Consider the following 21,387-nt stretch of genomic DNA (forward strand, 5'->3'; position numbering starts at 1 on the left):
GAGAAAAAAAAACACGGCAAGGTGAATTTGCTTTGCGTTGTGTCTGAATGCCTCGTAGGCCTTCATCCTGTGCATTTCCACTTCCATCTACTGAGCATCGAAGTTTGTCTGCAAGTTTTTCTTTTTTATTCCAGCTCAGTGACAAAACAAAACCCTCTGTGTTTTTTTTTTTTTTTTTTTTATCTTTGTGTGCAGGCAAACAAGAACCTCGACATGTCCATCAACGCCTCGAACAACTTCAACCTCAACATCACGTGGTCGTTCAGCTCCACAGGTAGAGAATTAATAAACTGTATTTGTACTTGAAAAATCACTTTTGTTTGATTTCCTTGCAGGCGTTCTAGTTCTCCGCCTGCTTGGAGTTGTCAATAAACAAGACCAGCAGACGCCCACACAGGTCGTGGTGCGATATCGGCTCATCAGACTCTCCTCAGGATTGTTTTTGTCTGCAAGCTGTGTCTGATTGAGAGTAGTATCACACCAGCCTTCACCCTGAGCAGAATCACTGAAAGGTCCTTTAAGAGTTTAAAATGTAATATGTAATTTCCACTGCTAGGCGCTTCTCTGTCTGTCTGGTGTTGTGTGGGGGGTTGAGTTGGGTTCAGAAACAGACACTCTGGAGGAATAAACACCTGAAGTCAAATCGGATTCTGCTCTGATTTGGAGTCGTTTATAGACACGAGGAGAGCTCAGACATAACTTTTTAACTTTTGGGTTAAAAAAAAAGTGGATTTCTCTTCACTTCTGGGTTTCAGCCTGGCTGCTGACTCCTGCACAAATGTTCAAAGATGAAGTAAAGTTTCAAAGTTTAACTCACTTTAAGTTTAGTCTTGTTTGCTTTACTTTCCTTTCCTGTAAGTAGCATCAGGTGACCAATCAAAATGCACCATTACATTGAGTAAGCTTGCAGATTTCTCTGGGATAATGTGAGTACACAACTCATGCAGACTTCTGACACATTATATCTGTAAATAAAGAAAAAAAACCTCCCTTTTTTCATTATTCTCAGTGCTGAATTATTAGAATAACCACAGCGTACAATATTGACACACATTTCCTTAATAATCCTGTGTAAAATAAGATAATGAGGAACATTTAATGTCAGTAAAAGCGTTAAAGGCAGTCGTCTCTTTAATAAAAAGTCATAAATCTTGATAATTGAACATCTCTCTGACACGTCGCTGCTGTCTAATGAAACTCAAAGTGAGCTGTTAATATAAAATCTAATTTGAGTTTCGATGCGGTGGCTGATTGTTTGGTCCGTCTCTGCAGCTCTGTCGTTTAGCTGCCTGTCTGTAGAGATATCTCAGAGATATCTGTCGTCCAAATGTCCTTAAGTAAAATGGTCATATTCACTTTGCTGTGCACCTCTCGGGGATTTCCCCCTCCTGACAAAACACATCAGAAGCTATTTTAAATTTTGGCATAGGGCGTTTTATACATTTTCCCTCCTGATTTTAATTAAGATAAAAAAGACACTCTGCTCACACACTTGCAGTGTCTTGGGGCCCAGAACCCTCTTCAGTTTTGGGACTGGAGGCCTCGAGAGTTTGTGTGTGTATATGTGTCATCGTGTGCGGACTATTACAGAGTGTTTAATGGCCCTGATAAAGCAGGAGGTGGGAATATTTTATTCACAATGTCTGAAAAACTCAGTCATTAAAACAGAACTGCTGATGATGCGCTGAAGGATACTGAAATCAGACCACTTCAGCGCTGAGAGGAATTTACAAGCTCGCTCTGAATCACTGCGAGGTATCATGAAAATAATTTGCCTGCTCGGGGTGAGAAGCACGCCTTTTTAAAAAAAAAAAAAAAAAAAATGTTTTCATCCCAACCTGCTCACTTGCGTCTCCTCACAAGGTTGTTCACACTGAAAGCAGCTGGGTCAAACTGTCTGACTGTCATCGTGCTGCTCTCACAGAGCTGCAGGATTTCAAACTGCAGAGTTGTTTTTAGCTTGTTGAGGTTTCGTCTCCCACAAGCTGAGAGACGGGGGAGAAAATTTTCATCTGATTGGCCCCGATCCCAACTTTATTCCCTCCTGATCCCAACTGGATTGTGCCTTTTTGTTGTTGCCATCCTCATCCATCACTTCTTCATTTCTATTCTTTCTATTTCTATCTCTTGTCACCCATCTCTGCATTCAGGTTTAAATACGTCTGATTAAGTCTTTACTCAGTTGAGGGAGTTTTTCGGTGTTTCCTCACATCCTTCATGTCTCACTTCACTTCTGGAGACATTTCTTATTGATGACCACAAACTGTTGATATGTTGTCTGTTGGTTTTCTATGATAAATGAAGGCTGTTGAGCAGAGATACAATAAAACCCTGAAAGCTTTCACACTGAACATCGCAGTGATGCTTCTGTCTTTGACTTTTTCCTCTCTAATCTCATCCACATGTGACCGAAGCCCGACATCTGAACATTTTCATTTCACCTGTGATGTTATTTTTAGTTTCACATGTCCCATTTTTAATTGTAATAATATAGATTACATGTGTGAGGAAGCAAATTTCTCCTGATTTCAATTGGAATGTTTTGTTTTCACGTAAAAATATCTAATACACATGTGAAAATCCTCTTCTTGAAACTGTTTCTCACGTGACGTTTCCGTACGTATGTGTCTTCTCTGTATTTCACAGCCGGCACCATCTCAGGCGAGGAGATGCCCATCATAGCGAGGACCAACATCAAGGAGCACCGTGACAGCTTCTCGTGTGAGAAGTTCGACTTCAGACTTCACCACAACATCACTTTCTACGTCTACGTGTCCAACTTCAGCTGGCCGATCAAGATCCAGGTTAGAAACACGGGAGGGGGGATGACAAGGGAACTGTTGTTCATGACCTTTTTAATCTTAAAGTTACATTAACATCTCATTTCAGTTCTACCAAAGCTGACGAATGATCACTGACACGTCAAAAATGAGGTCAACAGCCCGGGATTCAATTAACGACTATTTATTATGGATTTGTCTAGTTGTTATTAATTATCTCTCTACCGTCTTAAATACTGAAGAATCACCATCGCAAGTTCCCAGAGCCCAAGATCACACACGGTGACAATTCATAGTCATATTAAACAGAGAGAAAGCAGCAAAGTCTCAAATGATTAATCAGTAACTTGAAGAATCAGAATTAGAATCAAAATCAGGAATCCTTTAATGTCCCACAAATGCGGAGATTTGTTTGCAAGCCAAACAACAGAATATTACAAAAGACAAAACCAGTTACAAGAATAGACAATATACTTAGAAGGCTAAGAAAGTGAATAGACGTATTTACATATAAACATGATATAGTACAAAATTAACAGCAGTGAATTTTTATCTAAAAATGCAAATAATAAATATGGGTGTTTATTAAATATTTGTAGGCAGCAAATATGTCAACATGTCAAAGAAACAGATAATAAAACAGAGAAATAAGTGAACCTTTTGAAAATAGTTGCAGCTTTTTGTACAATCAGCTGAGGGAACTTCTGATCCGACTGATGCTGATGATGATGATGATGATGATGATGATGATGAGTTGGAGGACTTTTCACCTGCAGGCAGGTGTTTGAGGTTTATTGTCTTGTTTTCTTGATTCTCATCTAAATCCAGCAAAGAAAAACTAGCTCTCCTTGTGTGGCTTCACAAAATGAATCACACATGACATTTTTTTTTTAATCATCTTTCGCAACAGCGTTCATAAATACAGATGACAGTCCTGCATTGTTTGAGGGGCTCTCTTTTCAGATGACTTGTGTCTTTAATTAATCTTAATCAGTTTGTGTATTATTCCTGTGCCTACACTGTAAATCAGTTTTCTTTTGGGACTAATACAGTGACATAAGTAATCAGTGAGCAACACAATACGAGATCTGAGCATCTCTGTTCGGTATGAAAGGATGTCACAGCGACTGTCATGTTTAGCGTCCAGGCCAAAAAACATTAAAACTGTAGAAACTCAAACTTATTGTTTCCAAAAACCAGCAAATAAATGTTTCTCTTACCAGCAGAGGGAATATTGTGAAATCCTTTTTGATGACAGAGAAAGACATGACTAATGATGACATGACTGATTTTATGATCTCACTGCGACATCTGGTTTAGTCTTACAGTGCGCTGTAACAATATTGACCTCATACAAGTTTCAAATGTCTGTGTATGCTTTTAATGAGAACATTGAGCTTGTTTTTATGCAGATATTGAGTTAAAATACATTAACAAGGATAAAAAAGAAAGAAAAACAGAAAGGTAGTTACTTTTAACATGTATAGTTTAGGATTATGTAAGTCTCAGGGGTTAAAAGGTGATAATAACAAGTCAAACTTGAATAAAAGTAAAGATATTGTTGTAAAATATTATTTGGGTCAAAGTAAAAGTCTCCCATAAAAGTTCCTTAGTAACAATCTTTAAGTATCTGTTATTAAATATAGTTTAACATTAAAAGATATTCTGACAATAAATATATTTTAATATCAAATGGTCAAGTAAAAGATGTAAAATTTTGCATTTTTCTGATTTATCTGATTGCTAGTAAAATAATTAGATTAAAAAATAAGCTGGTTTTGCTCTGATGCAGCTCGCAACCTGCAAAGTAACTGTTAACTAAAGTTATGAAATAAATATAGTGAGTAAAGAGAACAATATTAGCCTCCAAAATGTAGTTGATTATCAAAAAAAATGGACTCGAGTAAAGAACAACGACCAAAGTTACACTCCATCACTGATTTTTAATAAAACCCTGATTCTCCCGAGAAGTTGGGTCACTATATAACACATAAATAAAACAGCGTGTGAGGATTCATGGTCGTCTTCGTCGTCATCATCATCTCCAGTTTTCAGGAGCCGTCTCTCTGCACAACATATCGCCCTGACAGAACGCTGAGCATAAACTATTCTGAAAAGTGTTCTGCAAATCCGCTATCACATTTAATGATCTGTGAGTTTTCCCAATGTCTCTCCATCAATTATGCAGCACCGGATTAAATCTCCAGGCGGCAGCCGCACACACTAAATATTCACGCTGCAGCCTTATGATCCATTAAATTGAAGTAGACTTTTAGCGGTGATATTTTAAGATGACTGTCATGCAGGGTGCAGCGTGTGTGTGTGCTGATGGATGGACTCAAGAAGTGACAGAATGGAGAATTTAGGGAGGAGAGTGAAGACAGGATGGCTCTTAAACTGATGTCGAGACTCCCCTATAGTGGAAATGTCCACTGTTAAGAAAATGGAGACCGTCTGACAGATTTAGGGAGAAGGACAGCAGGTCTGGAGACGGACAAAGATGTGTGGTGGAAGTATGGATGGATGGAACGATGGAACGATGGATGGGTGCCAGTAGCTGCTTGATTGCAAAAGCATTCAGCAAGCGGTTGGCGGTACATCAGCCTTTTAAGATATATCAGTATATTTTCAATCAAGATGTAGTTTGAGATGCAGTGTGAAGTTACGCCACATTACCCATTTCCTCTGTGAAGCCATGGCATTTTGTCTCTTACACTCACTGACAGTTTGTCCAGAAACTTCACGATTTTATTTCGTCTGCGGTGCGACATATATCGGACATATGTTGCACATGCTACGTTAATGATCTGTCTCTGCAAGGACTGAGTGGATGTCTTGTGCTTAACCACATGTTTTGAAAGCTCAGATGTAATGGACTGAAGCCCAGCACATTAGGGAGAAAGATAATTTGGAAGCTTAATCCCAGTCAGCTTGTGTTATCGCAGTCGTTCGCTGTATATATAAATGTCGGCGTTTATTGCAGAGCGTCCGGCACCTCGTTATGGGTCGTTTGTCCATCGATCGCTCCCCCCTCATATGCATTTCCCATTATTGCTTCATTATCAGCGCTCCATATATCTGCTGGTTGAAAGGTGATATGATAATTACCACGACGAGGTCCTATCTCACCGCCGTGTCGGACCTGCCCGGGTGTAACACGAGGAGCACTCGGCGTCCGGTCCTGTGACCTTGGTGGCTTCTGACGCCAGCACAGGGCGAGGATGAGAAATTGTTCTGAGAATTGGTAATGACCCGGTCTGATGTATTTGATCTAATAGACCTGCACACACACATACAGGTGCACACAAACATGAAGGACAGAGAGGGAGGAAGAGACAGAGCACAAACGCATCACAGCTACAGATCCTGACGTCCACCAGCCAGATGTCAGGAAATGTGGAATGCTTATTCATTAATCTCCTGAGAGATGATTTTAAATGATCTCGCTGCCTCTCTGACCTTTTTCATCTCCTGACATCGACGTGTCAAACGTTCTGCTCAACCGATAAACAAATAATGGTTGAAGGTCTTGTGATCTTCGGTGAATATTCACGGCCCCCAGAGAAGGATTCCTAATATTTCACAGTGTTTTGAATATCGGAGGTCAAACTAGAATCTTACTCATCTGACCCATGAGCTGTGTATGTTTGAGAATCTGGCAGCTTGTATTAACACTAAAATTTGATTTCTTGGTTTGTTGCAGTGAAACACAAACACACACACTGATGCACAGATTCACTTCACATGATCTGGACATCAGGTCCTTCTTTAATTCACAGGAACCTCGGTGTTACGTCTGCTGCACAGAAGACTGTCGTTGACTCTCTGATAGCACACGTTTCCTCTGTCACTTCGTTGTTAACTGATTTGCTTTCTCTTGATTCGTGGAGGCCTCGTCATGTCTTGGCCAGAGAATGAAGGTGTTGTCAACATAATTTCTGCACACGGGTGCAATTATAAAGTATTTTCCGTTGCTTCTCCTCGTGGCCATGACAATCTTTTTGTTCATTGTACTAAAGGAGTAGAAGTACGGTGACATGCCGAGGTCGATTCTTCAGCACACAAAGCTCCCAAACCGACCGAACTTTAATCAGAGTTGTAGCAAATTTAATGTCATTAAGGCCGTTGCAGAATTAAACTGACAACTATTTAAATAGCTTTTAATATGAGGAGTAAAGTCACTGCAACTACTTGTTATCTGTTTTTTGTTGTGGCAGAGTTTCCATCAGACTGTTGAGGAAATTTGAGGCAAGCTTTTGAAATGTTACAAGAAAAAAAAAAAAGAGAGGCTGCAGATTTTTTTTCTTATTTAGCAAAGATTGTTCCAGCACATTAACTCTTTCTTTGAAAAAGAAGCAATAACCACCTCAGCTAGTTAAGAGCTTAATGAAACATTTAGGTTATTTTTAATTATGTGATTTCCATGAACTGTTTTTAATGCAATACTTTGAAATGTGCACAAAAAATAATATACAGATAAAGTTTGCCGTCAAAAAAATGTCTCCTAGTCACACACGTACTGTTACATCACTTGAAACGTTCCATGTTTGCTGAAAAAGGTGAAAATATTCTCATGGATGGATCCAAGTACGCACCGTCCTCACCCAGCAGGTCTGCAACTAGACGGAAATCCACGAAAAACACACACACATGACACACGCACATGCACTGATGCGACCTGTGAGTGTTTCCCTGGCGGCGTCCTGACGTCAGCTGGAGGTCCAGGCTGGTTGTAGGGCCGAGGGGAGGTGTCGGGATCGGTCGTTCTGCTGGAACTGATTTTGATTGGTTCTGTCACGCTTGACCTTGCACCCCCGCCCTCATTCTCCTGCGCTCAGCATCACGAGAACAACAACAGTTCGTTTCTAACCAGGAAACTACGGACTTTAACTGTATGTCTCCATTTCTGGGAAAAAGAAATATGATTTATACTTTTAAATGATTACAAATTGGAAACTTTTATTTGTTAATTTATTCTTGATTTGCAGATTCGACTTTGATAATGTCTTAGATATTAGAATTGAAAAGCTAAATGTTTTATAAAGAAACTCAGTAGAAAATGAGTAGAAATCATATGTTTAATGTAAACAGTGTAGAATATAAATAAAAGAATAAATATACAAAATGTGTCGCGGGCACATTTTAGATCATCACTCTGATTTGTTACTTTTGATACCATTTTTTTTTCCCAGAAACTAGTAACCGGCCTGGTTTCGTTTTGTAATCAAAAAATCATGTTTTATTGATCGAGCCCACAAACATTCTGGGAACATGACCCACTTTCTCTCTTCATCTTCCGTGTTTTGAAACTGTTTAATTCAGCCAGAAGTTGTATAACTTGAGACCGTAACTGTTTCTAATTTGAAACATCTCTGTTTGTAAATTTAGCAGAAAATGTTATCTCCACAAGAAAAGAAATGGGGAACTGTAATAACTTGGAAAATGAGCGATGAAGAGGCCTTTGTCTCCACTCTTTATGTCTCACATGCTGAATTAAAATCGACTGCAGGAGACAAAGCACGCTTTCGTCTCTTTTTAAGTCCACTTTTGTTGTTTTTGATGAACAACACGCATTTTCTTAGTGTCCACGTCCATCCGTCTGCATGTTCCTGCTGCTTTCCCCCCTCGATGCATCACAGCCTATAGGCCGGCTGATTAAAAGCCTCCTGTCAGAGGTGAGCAGCCATTTTGTTGCAGTCGAACTGGAGGCTGGCGTGATTGGTTGGGTTGATTTGATTTGCCGCTCAGTGCACAGTCACTTATTTATCCTCTGCGCCTGCCGTCATTAAATAGGATGCCTCTCCTAATCAGATCACACACACACACACACACACACACACACACACACACACACGCAAACATACTCAAACACACACACACACATGCAAACACACGAAGAAACACCCTCACTGATCAGAGTTTCCTTTATTGGATTAAAACAGAAGCTGAAATGGTTAACCATCTGCGCACACACACACACACACACACACACACACACACACACACACACACACACACACACACACACACACACACACACACACACGAAGTGTCTATCAGATGCATCTCGTCCAGGCAGTATTATGTTCCATAGGCTGGCAGAGAAGAGTGAAGGTTGAGTGCTGCCCATTTAACCAGACAGGAAGTCAACTGCAGTCATCAGCAGCATCAGGACTAATTAGACGGGTCGTGTGGGAATTCGTTGTGAGGACCCGGGCACAATAGCATTTATGACAGCCAGATTATGGACCCAGATCAATGCTTTTCAATTAAATCTGGTAATCAGTCGATCGGAAGGAAAGGAAATCTGCTCGGAGCTTTTTGCAGCCCGTTCTCACTCCCACGTTGTTACTACAGCAGCCTGGTCGCTGGCCTCGTGCTTCTAGGTTTCACCCTGCAAGTCTAGTGTAGCAGTGTAAAGAGCAGGAAAAGTCAGAGATGAGGGGCAGTCGAGTCCAGAGTCATTTGTTAATAACAGTCCAAAAGGCAAAATGAGTGATATTGTTTGTTAGAACAGTTTATTTTGAAGTCAAACTGGATGTCACGTACAACAATTGTCTTGGTAACTTGACAGCTGAGTCCTTCGAGTCAAAAGCCGATGCTAAACATATAAGTAGTCATAGTTTGAAGTTGAGGCTCGAACCAGGTGAGAGTTTCACTTTAATCTAATGCCACTTGCATTGGGTTCTTGGCAAAAAAGACATTTTTCACATATTATTTAAGACTTACACTTACAAACTTTTTCACAAGACGTCGTGTCATGTGCAGCCACGACACTGTAACTTGACTTCAGTGAGTTTCTGTTGGTGACTGATTAGTGAGAGGTATAATTGTAAATGAGAACATGAAAATCTGAAATCAGACTAACAAGTGGAAAGTCCTCGTGGATGATATCGTGCTGTTCTCGCTGCAGTTTGTTGCTCGTGTTTGAGCTGCAGATTGACGCAGCAGTGGGTCTCGAGCACCTGTTTAAAAAGAGCTACATCTGTGAGCTCTCATGACAACAAGTGCACACATATGGCAGAGCTGCACTCATTTACATACCATGTAGGTGGAGACGGAACTCGAAAACTGCCTCACTTTGGTCATTAGGGCTCCATGAATATGCAAATAGAGAGGAAGAGTGTGCAGTAAACACATTTACAGTCCGCTGGAAATTTATATTTACATGCTGATGTTTGCATGTCCTAAACATTATTAGGACTAAAACCAATATATATCACATATCACTATGCAGGGCACATGAGCTCCACTAAGAAGACCGTATGATATCGTCCTGCATCGTTTCCTTGGGCTAAATATTTGAGAGAGAAAACAAAATCCACCCAAAGTCACATGAAGAAGAGTGAAAAGTCAACGGAAAACATTTTCTTCCTCAAACAGATGCTGTAAATGTCTGTCTGTAAAGCCTCAAAATATTCCTCACTCCAGAATGAATTTGATAAAGTTTCACTTTTTATCTTGTGCTGAAATCTTGCGCTGGATATTCTTTTCGCCTGTGGAACATGAGATTGTGTTTATAATCTCCAAAATGCTCCGTTGCCCTCTCGGAACAGAGAAGTGAGGGAAGGGAAATTACCTAAATGAGAATTTCACAGTTATGTATTATTCATTTTAGAGGGGTAATGAATACATTTAGGGGAATTACATACATAAATTGAGCATAAAAATATAGTTTTAGGGAATCATTTGTAATTGAAGCAAGATTATTGATTCGATGGAGCACTCATACATTTTTTTTCCTGCCTCACGTCTGCTCGGCTCTGTATAGTTGGACAAAAAAACTTGTATGTACCACAGAAAACATTCATCACTTTGTCAGAAAAGAGGGTGAACTGGTAACAAGATGAAGAGGCCAGAAAACTAAAAAATGGGACTTTTAAGTGGCAACTGAGTCGCATGTTTTCTTTTGGCAGTGTAAGTTCCAAACTAAATCACTATTCATCATCAGTTTTTAGCTATTAATTATCTTACTACAGTTTTTTTCTAAAGAGTGGCTGCACCAGGTGAAGTGGTGTGTTGCAAACGGTATCTTGGTGTTTTCAGTTTTCATCTCTGTGCAGTGACGGAGATTTGGTTAAAGTCTGTTTAAGTTTAGGCACAAAAACAACACCAGGTTTTGTTGACAAGAAGACACAAAACGTCCCGACATCTTGTTAAAAATAGCTGGTTTTGTTGCCCCCAAAGACGGCTGGAAATTGTCCCGACGAACATTAAAATGATCTAATTAAACGGGTCTCTGAGGCTTAGCAGCCAGTCATCCTCTACAGCACCATGTTCAGAAGTTGTAGTCAGCAGTTCAAGAGCAAAAACCAACTACTACTGAATCTGGTGCAGCCATGTTATTCCTACTATGAGAGGACGGTTGTAGCTATGAGTCCAGCTGTGATGAGCTTGTTTCCTCTCTCCTCTTCCCTCCTTCTACCTGCTGCATCTAAGCCGCCTGCAGCCCTGATGAGAATTAAGAAAGAAGAGTAAATGAACTGATTCCTGCTGTCGTCCTCCATTCATCTTGTCTCAGCTTCTCTTCCTTGCTTCATCTCTTCATTCCCCCTCCTCCTGCTCTCTCCGTCCATTTCCTCCTCTCTTTTTTTTCACTCATTTTCTTCTCTTCCTTGTCTTATTGATTTGCCAAACACTTTCTTTCCTTTCAGGTTTTAACAAGCAGCCCTGAGTTCAGGGTTAGGGATATAAAAGGCAGCCCACTGCTGTCACAGCTTGTGAACTTGTCCCCAGAGGGCCACCGTAGTCCTTCCATAATGACTGGACTTCAGTGGCAGGGTCCTTGGAGGCCTCTTTACGTCATTCCTCTCATCTTTTACCTCCGTCTCCTCCCTCTGTTCCTGTCTCTGACTCTCACACACTCTCCCCTGTGGTAATTGCAGTTCGAGCTTCAAGATTAAAAAAAAAAAAAGTATTGCCCCTGAACAGGCAGCTGACCCCTGATCTCAGAACAATTATATTCTATAGTAAAGAAAAACAGCTTCTATCTTTTGTGTGTTTGCAGTTACTTCAGTGTTTCTTCGTCTGTTGGAGAATTCCCATTTGTAGTAATTTATCTGACTCCCTCTTTCCTGCAGTGTTTTCCTCCAAAAGCCTTTTGTATCAGCGGTTACAGTCACCACGCTGTGTTGCGGAAGCTCCAATCTCTGCATTAAACACTTGGTCTCATACATTAGTCACACTTCTCTGTCTCAACTTGGAAGTCATTTCAATCTGAGAGGTGGAAAGATATTTCTTCTTTAAATTTAACTAAGAATCAGGGGAATTTTCATTATCTCTGTTCAGACTGTCTGAGCTCTTCATCGTTACGTTCTGTTCCACTGGTGATGTTTTGCTACCTAACAAATGATTTGGTCCATTTCTGCAGTAAAGATAGAGGGGAGACTCGTTTTCACTCGTCATGTGTTGGACAAGCGAAAATCTTGCCAAAATGCAACCTGGGCTTTTTTTTTGTGAATGTACCCGAGTCATACGGTCACAGATCAGTAAAGGTTTAGGCAAGAAAAGTTGTTTGTTAGGTTTACATTGTTTGTGTACACAGAGTTATACACCCTGAACTGTATCTGCTAACGTGAGCTGTTCAAAAAATTTTCTGGTAATACTATCAGCAAAGTTTCATGTTGTGTCGAGGCTTCTTAGTGTTTTAAAAATAGAGATTTTGATGCTATCGTAAAAGTGCCCGTAGCACTCCCATTGAAAATGAGTTTGACCTGAAAACGAAAATACAGTAAATCTTAAAAGTGTCTCTTTTGTTGTAATTATGCTTTTACACGAAGGTTTGACTCACATACATTCACAAAAAAAAAGCCTAGGTTGCATTTTTGTGAGAGTTTTGCTTTAAGGGCTGATTGACTTGTAGAAAATCACTACATGAGCAACACAAACGTGACAATAATCCAATTTTTTTCCAACACATCCATCTGCCTAAATGAGCGTATACGCCGATGACACCCAAAACTACATGGCAGTTGTAGCGCACCAGCGATAGGTGTGCTACACCTTCAGCATACAGTTGCAGTTTGGTCAGGTTTGGGCAACAAAGCTACTAAATGTTTAGGTTTTTGATTACACTGTGGTTTGGGTTAAAAGAACAGTTTGATCTCAAGTTAGTCACTTGCCAGAAGTTACCTACATTAATAAGTACAAAAAAAAACTCACTGCTGACTTTTGGTTTCACACCGGGAAGGAACAGCAGTCTGCTGAAGTCCAGCATGCACTGCCGCCTCTGATGCACTGACGTCCTTTCTTTGCTGCTGTAATAACTATTATGGCCATATGATCATGAAATAAATTTTATCTCAAACTATGAAATGATCATAAACCTAACCAACCACTTTTATTTAACTGATCTGTGGCCGTATGACAGAGATGTGATGTCTCCCTTGCACTGCAGGGGCCATGTTGTTTTGGGAGATGCTGACAATCAGCCTCTTTAGTCACTTAGGTATGAGGATCTGTTGGTTTTGGTTCACTCTCAGCACACAGTGTCGTTTTTTCCGCCACATCAGACAGTTGTTTTCTGTAAAAGCAACAGCTATCTCCAAAAAAACTCACTGTACAGCACCTGCTCAGCAGGAACCTGTAGACAGGCACAGTTGGAGACTAGCTGGTGACTTAGTGGAGCATTTAGCTGCTAATGAGACAGACATTTTCCTCAGGAGGATGTAGAGTGCAAAATAAGAACTAAACTAGGGACCACCAGCCAAGAAACCCGTCACTGTGCACATGTTCTGACCCGCTCCGATATCCAGAAAACTCCACTGTCTGATCCACTAAACAGCGATTTGTCGTAGCAAGATGGAACCTGGTTAAATAAATAATTTAAGATATTGTTTTACTTTGACCCAAGTATGGAAGAAAGTTGCAAGTGTTACTATGGCAACAAACAACCCAAACTGGGACAGTGTGCATCAATCCCTGCCTCCGAAATTGCAGATTTCTAACTACATGTCGAATGAAACGGTTAAACCCTGCGCAGCCTTTTTTTTCAATCTAATATAAATCACTTCTCTTGAGAGATGGAATTTAATTTGTTTTGACTAAACAAATGAAAATTGCAGCCTCTGAGATGACCATGAATAGATTTACCAGCGCCATCACACAGTCTCAGGAGGGAGTGAACGTTACCCAATTAAAGCAGATATTCAGGAGTAGTGCATTAACTTTAACATGTTTATGGTAATTTGTGCATAACTTGTGTATGTTAAGGTTGCATCATGCGTAGGTCTGTGTGTTCCTGTGTGTGTGTGTGTGTGTGTGTGTGTGTGTGTGTGTGTGTGTGTGTGTGTGTGTGTGTGTGTAATGGGGTCAGGCTTGTGTGTTTGTGGCTCTGCAGTGGTGTGGCTCAGGAAGAGAAGGGTGTGGTCTAAACAGCTTATTGATTATAGTTGTTTTTAACGACTGCAGTTGTTGTAAATTGAAATGATGGCTGTTGGCTGGAGTTGCTGTGGGACTGGAAAGTGTGTGTGTGTGTGTGTCAGGGAGAGATAAATTAAGCGCCATGTCGGAGTCATTATAAATTAACCATATTAAGTATAATGTTCACAGTTTGTCCACTGTGTGTTTTTTGTGTCTCAGCTCTTTGTTGCATTCATTTTTGATGCATGTTTATCTGTTTACTAGCAGGAGATGTGCATCTATGTTGCTGTTTTTCTTTTCTTTCTGAGTTAGTGTGTGTCTGTGTGTGTGTACATCCATAATAAGTCTTTATATTGTCAGGGAGTAATGATGTAAATTGCTGCATGGGAGGCCTGAATGCAAAGCCAGGCTCTTTTCTCCCTGATGCCTGTATTAATGCCGTGTCCCTCTGGAGCAAAATCAGCTTTTCTGCAGCTTTTTCACTGTCAGGCCATTTTAACCTGCTGCACAAATGCCGGTAAACCTCTTAAGTCCATTCTGCCCCATTTCTTTCTCTCTCCTCCTGACTGGTCTCAGAGGATTCGCCAAAGACAAAGAAACAGCCTTTCCGGCTATTAGGGCCATTTAAAGGTATCCCCATGTTGAACATGCTTGAAATATATTGCCGTCAGATGTATTGTGATGCCTGTGATCACTGTTTTAATACTTCATAGTCCCTGTTAGCTGCAGTGTTGCTCCGCGGTCCTTCTCATTTTTTTAAAAAAAGGATCTTTTCCTGTTCTGGCAGACCATCTGTCGTGAGGATCAGATGATGTCACATGCTAATTTGCACATTAGCGGCCTCAAATGTAGCAGTTTCACATTGTTTTAAAGTTTCATAAAGGAAAATGCAAGACTTTAAAGCCAGTTAAAATGAAATATACATGTGTCCAAATGAATAAAAGAGTGCAGGTCTGCCAGACGGGCTTCGCCTCTTATGAAACAGCTCATCATGTGAAGACGTCTAGAGAGAAATCGCGGCTGTTTAATTAGGAACCTGAAGCTTTTTACACTAAAGACAAAAAGACTTACTTGACATTGACGTCTGAGTTAAGAACAAAATGTTACAGCTGATGTCCTCATCCGCAGCAGTCTGAGAGCTGCCGTCACGTCTTCCTGCTCTGCACATCATACAGTACAAGCAGTGTGAAGATAAGACGTGTTTATTAGTCATTGTGTTTTTGTTTTGTTTTGTTTTTTGTTGCTGAGCCTTTATGTGGCCAGATTTTTAATCCTGTTATTAGTGTTTTTCACAGAAATATCTCTCAAATAAATATACTTGTATTTAATATCACTGACATAAAGTGGCAAAAGCTTCAATCAACTTAACATAAACATCACAGCATGAAGTTGGTGGTAATAGGAGGGATCTTTACTTTGAAACAAGACAGCGTGGTTTGGACCGAGTTTGTGCCAACAGTCAACTATTGATAAAGGACAGCAGTGTTTTTCTAACTCGAACACCGATGTAACACAAGTTATATTCGAAACACATTCGTCATATCGGCTGATGTTGGAAGATACTGACAAGTAAACCACTCATTGTTTAGGTTTTGAGGACTACACATCCCAAATGTGAGTAACTAACTGTGAAAGGTCCCATTTTATGCTCATTTTCAGGTTCATTATTTCATTCAGGGTGTCTTGCTCGCTGCTGCAGCACCTTTTCTCAGGGTCTGTCTCTTTAAAACAGACTCCAGGCTGTTCTGATCGGTCAGTTCTTGTGGGCCTGAGCCGGCGTATTTTTGTATTTGCTTTTGATTCTTTAGTATTTATTAAACACCTCCGCCTGCTTTATAATTAGAGAAATAACAATGTGACCTTTTGAATTGACTTGCTGTTTAAAATGATTCAACCTGACTAGTACAACTTGAATACCGCTGTAGCTCACTGAACGTGGCTTTGTTCTTTCTTTTATTACTGCAGAACAGCCTTGGAAATCTTTGTCCTGTTTCTATGATAACACTTGACGATGCTTCAGTAAAGCACATTTTCTCTCCACGTGGACACACGATATGTTACCTCGACTACGTCTCTTCTGTGCCATGTGCCACCACAAAGTTGAGTTACAAAGTTTGTGACATTAACTCAGTAACACATGCTGAAACACGCAACAGAACTGGAGGTTTTCTTTTCATTTTTAGGAAGTGACATTGGGTCTCTGAAGTGTTTGCTCTCGTGGCAGCTGCACACACCGCTATCTTCGTCTGTGGTTTGTTTGTGATCTTGAGCTCGACCATTTCATTATCTGCTATGGTTGGCTGTGACCTTGAAGAACTTTGCTCTGCTGTGTGCATCTATCTCCGAATCCTCGTCCAACAAGACAACAGCAACAACTCTGCTCTGTTTCGTTCCTACGGGGCAGAAATGTGAATGGAAAATCAATTATGTCTGTAATAAATAATCCTTTTATTAGGGAGTTTAAACATGGACAACAATGGCCTTTTAGGAAGTTTTCGTAGCTAAGGGCCAAAACTTTGTTCCGAAACAGCAGGGTGCATCGCTCACACTCTGAGACACAAAAACAAAAACAAAAAAAAAACAGGTGAACACACACAATAAACACACACAGCTGATGATGAAGACAGATTGCAGGGGGATGAGATAAGGTGAGAGGTGAGGAAGAGGCTTTGGAGTGATTTGTGAGCAATATGTGGGTGTTTTTGCTGATGAAACGAGAAGAAATATGTCTTTTGTACTGTTTCATATTTTTATTTTAATGTTGCAACATACAATAGAATGTGTATCCTTTGAATACATGTAGAAAAACATTTTGTTTATATCTTTTGTGCTTCATTAGTGGATGTGGAAAACATGTGTAAAGTATATGTTCAGTTTAAAGGTTAATTTCACCATATTTTGCCTCTTTTCCTTGATGGTATTTACTCATGCAAGCAGTTTGGGTTTTTAGACGTCTGAGCAGTGATAACAATGAGTTATGAACGCAAGAGAAAACCTACATACTACAAACTGTGTCATTACTGTGAGTCAGAGTTAAACAGATGTGTTTTCATGATCATAAATTGACAGACTCGCTCACTGAAAAATACCTCGGAACGCCAATTAATTTGCCGTAATAATGAGAAATTGATTCTGGAAAGTCTACTTTATATTAGCTTTTCACATGTAATATTTTTAGTGCTTTGACGAGCGCAAATACATTTTTATTTTCCTCCTCTATATGTGGCTGAGTTCCTTCAGATCTCAACACCTAAAACCAGAAACTATCCACATGACTAAACACCACAAGGACTAAATGGAAAAAAATATATACTTCCTCTGTTGGAATATGGGTGAACTGACCCTTTAAAATAATCCCACAGGATGTCTGAGTGTATCGGATCTCGGGACAGCAGAGGGCCACACACTGCACCAGCATCCCAGCGCAGAAAACACTGCGATGATGGATGGTGCAGTCAGTGGATTTAGTGGTGCTGTAACATCCAGCGGGTTTGTCGGAGTTCAATTGAACAAAGTGCTGCAGAAACACTTTAGAGCACAAAAGGCCAGAAGCCTTTCTTCTCACAGGTTAATCTCATAACAACCTGCAAAACCATATGGGTGATGGCTCGCATTGTGCTCGGCGTGTGTGTCAAAAGGAGATAGAGAACATGTGAGAATGTGTTTGGCAGGGATGAAATTGTTGGCCTTATGTAAGAGCTCTGAACATTGGCCTTAGGTAAGAGAGATGTTCATGCACAGTTGTTGCATCAGTTTCACATGATGCGCCGGAACACATGTGTGAGGCGAGCGAGGTTGCGTAAGGCGCTCGTTGGATCTCGTGGAATGTAAAGTCTTTGTGTGTTTTGGTTGCTTTGTGAGAAAAAAAAAAAAATACAGCTTCTTTTTTAAAATATGCACTTATTAAACTCAAAACTATTCATCGCTTAGCTCTGGCCTGATGTATTTCAGTGTTTCATTACCTGTTTAACCTTCTGCTTTTCTGTGTTTGGGGTAAGATGGAGTTACGTAACTGAGACTGAACAGCACTGCTGGTGTAATTAGTCATTTATTCCTTATATCAGGCTGAAAATGTAAAAAATAAACGGGTCATTTAGGTCAAAGTGGAGGTTTGTGTATATGTTTGTAATTTAATGTAATTGTGATATTGTCAACTGTAATCATGTTTAAACATTTCACAATAAATTGAGCAAAAATGCATTTTAAATATGCGGATTTGCTCTTGGAGATGTCAGCCTCTGGGAAAGATCGCAAAGATGCTTATTTATATGCAGACATGAAAATAGCGGAGATGTAATTAAGATATATGACCACTGCAACTTTTCATACTCAGCTGTTTCTTCTCTGCTCTGTCCTTTTTCCCAGATTGCCTTCTCGCAGCACAACAGCATCATGGACTTGGTGCAGTTCTTCGTCACCTTCTTCAGGTGAGTTTTTCTTTTCCTGACTGTCATATTTACTGTATATATATACTGTGTTTTTGCTGCAGAGCTTCAGGCTGCTCCTCACAGGGCTCTGCTGGTCCGCGGTACAGATCCCAGAGGCTTCTTTGCACAACTGGGCCACAACCTGAACTCACTGAGTTACAGTAAGGTGGCAGCAGCCTCAGGCAGGACACTTAACCCTCGACAGCTCTGACGATCTTCTGCAGAGCGGGACGACTACAGAGAGCAAAGGATAAAAAGATGCTGTTATGCAGTTATGGTGATTTGCAAGTCAAGTTAATTCCTGTAGATTTAAAGTGTGAAAGGCTGTTTGGATGTCCCGGTTACATAATGAATAATCTTATCTTAATCGCTCGCTCTCTTTCAACATGTACTTCGGATCTGCTTGTTAAACTTTTATGCTTAAGATTACTTGAGCTTTCCACCAAATTTAGCCCAGTATTTGACCTGCAAGACACTAAAATAGTAAAAATAATAATTTGGGTAATAGGAACTTCCTACTTACTACTTACTAAGTTTTAACAATGCCAGTCAAGACACGAGTAAACATATTTTACCTTTGAGAAAAGCCTTCAGTACTGTTGTTACTCTTCTGTCAATGAGATATATCGTCAGCTCTGATATAACTGATGGTGGAGCATCTTCACTAACCTCTTGAAGATCTAGACGAAGAGTCTCTCCAGCAGCTGCCAACAATCCCTTAAATATCGATTGGTCTAAACCAAAATCATCCAGAAACAAGAGCACGGTTTGATCTTGCATTTCCATCTCGTCAGGCTTCAGACATGTTCATCCAGCCCACATACTGTGTGGAATGATGGCACTTGGGTGATCGTCCTCCTGTTTCAAAAGAACTGAGCCACAAGCTGGACGCACCGCAGCCACATGTCAGCCAAGGGTGAACCGAATAAATCACTCCATGCAGTATGTGGGCCGGATGAGTTCTGAGGTTAGTCAGGAGCCGAGATGCAACACAACCGCAAACAGACAGACTCACACACCGAGGTACGGCGTCTGTTGCTATCTTTAGCGTGTGGACATTCAATCAAGCAAGCCTGATGTAGTCGAGCATTTAGAGAAGAAACTGCGAGTCTGCCAAAGTCAGAACATCCAGTCTTGGTCACGCAGGACATGAGCTGATTGAAGATAGAATAGTGGTCAGTGTAATGGCAGTGAATGTTTAGTCGCTTGTGGTTTGGTAGCAAAAATATCAGCAATACATATCTCAAAACCATCTGCATGACTTTGAAATCGCTGACAGTAAGTAAGGATTTTAAGAAAATAATCTGGGTGACCTGGTTCTGGAGCTGCTTGATGGCCAATAGAGGAATCAGGAAACATCCTGTTTTGTTTTTAGATGTTTTTCTGTTTCTGACTCGGTCTCCATATAATAGTTTCCTCATGCAGTGAGTCCACTGAAAACCAAACAGCGAGACAAAGCAGTGATTTTTGTTTTTTTTTGGAGTGTGTGAGAGACGTTTATGTTACAGCTCGTCACGCAGACAGACAGTGGATATAATGAGCGAGTGTTTTGGGGAAGGAGTCTGGAATGAAGTCTGCTGTCTTCAGGCAAGATCCTGCCACTCAGCTACCACACTGGACAAGAGTGTGTGTGTGTGTGTGTGTGTGTGTGTGTGCTGGTTGCTTCCTGTATATGTACGTATGCGTCCTCCTTCGCTGTGTGTTTGTGCTTGTGTGTGTTTGTGTCACTGTGCAGCCATGTGAGGAAGTGAGCCATTTTAGTGCCCACGGCCGGCTTCCGGACATCAGCAACCTTTAGGCCAGCATAGGATGATGTCATCAGTAGGGGACAGCGTCAAGTTTTGCCGGGAGAGTTCGGTGTTGACTTTGTGTGTGTGTGTGTGTGTTAGTCACTGCTCTGTTTATGTGTTGTTCTCCTCTGAACTGCACCAGACTCTGAGTGAGAAAAGGTTACGGAGCGTTTTATGTTTGTTGTTTATTTCCTGCCCTCGTTACGTAATGTTGTCATGTTGATGTATTTTCTCTGCGGAGAAATGTATTTAGGCCCTACATTTAAATAATGTAATGGTAGCATTACTACAAAAGAAAACTTTGAAGACCAAAACTAAACAAACCAAAACAGAATATCTGTGTTGTCTGTGCGATAGGTCATGAAAAAGCATTTTAGCCTGTTTTAACTCAGTTATTTTCCTACCTGGCAAATTGTGCTGCATAAGTTAGTCTCACTTAAAAGTGAGACTGGGATCTGGGGACTTTGGAGGGGCTTTGCATCGGGAAGTGCCATTTCCATCTTGCAGGGTTTGATCTGCAGCAGTGCTTGGAATACACTGAACTGTAAAAAAAAACGATCATCGATCCATAATAACTCCACCTCTTTGTCCTTTTGAGGCTGTGGCTAGTGGTGTAGACTGTAATGCCAGAGGTAAAGGGTTAAAAAACAAACCCAGTGGGAAAATCCCAAACTTCCCAGTAGTCAGTCTGTGCCAACAAGCAGCAAAAGAGCCAGATACTACAGGAGTCGATGAAGGGCAAAACAGAGTAGAAAGGAGAGTGAATGTTTTGGTCACGCAGTTTTATTGACGAAAGATCATTCTGCCAGTCTTTCTCCAGGATTTGTTTGGCCATGTATCAGCTCTGTACTACAGCAGCTGAGCATGTCGGAGATGCAAGTTTATGAGCTCGTGTACGTGCGTCTACATTACGTAGGTACGTGTGGGTCTGTGCAGTTCATTCTGTTGGCCTCACTCCGCTGATGCAGTCAGGAACCAGAGTGCCAAAGCGCCTGAGTCATGACTCTCCCATTGTGTGAGGGTGAGTAG

General features: G+C 40.7%; 1 protein-coding gene across 14 annotated transcripts in view; it reads left to right on the top strand.

Annotated features, from left to right (window-relative positions):
* atrnl1a (attractin-like 1a) overlaps window positions 1-21,387 on the top strand; it is a 221,588-nt gene that overhangs the window by 106,714 nt on the left and 93,487 nt on the right. For 12 of the 14 annotated variants that reach the window (XM_037124440.1, XM_037124441.1, XM_037124439.1 and 9 more), the window contains 3 exons: window positions 196-274; window positions 2,647-2,804; window positions 18,507-18,568. In XM_037124440.1, the coding sequence (XP_036980335.1) occupies window positions 196-274; window positions 2,647-2,804; window positions 18,507-18,568 (299 nt within the window). Of the gene's footprint in view, window positions 1-195; window positions 275-2,646; window positions 2,805-2,889; window positions 3,404-18,506; window positions 18,569-21,387 lie in introns of those variants that run through there. The other 2 variants (XM_037124451.1, XR_005079408.1) reach the window with 2 other exon arrangements.

This window comes from Acanthopagrus latus, chromosome 15 (genome assembly GCF_904848185.1).
Source record: "Acanthopagrus latus isolate v.2019 chromosome 15, fAcaLat1.1, whole genome shotgun sequence".
NCBI classification, from domain to species: domain Eukaryota; kingdom Metazoa; phylum Chordata; class Actinopteri; order Spariformes; family Sparidae; genus Acanthopagrus; species Acanthopagrus latus.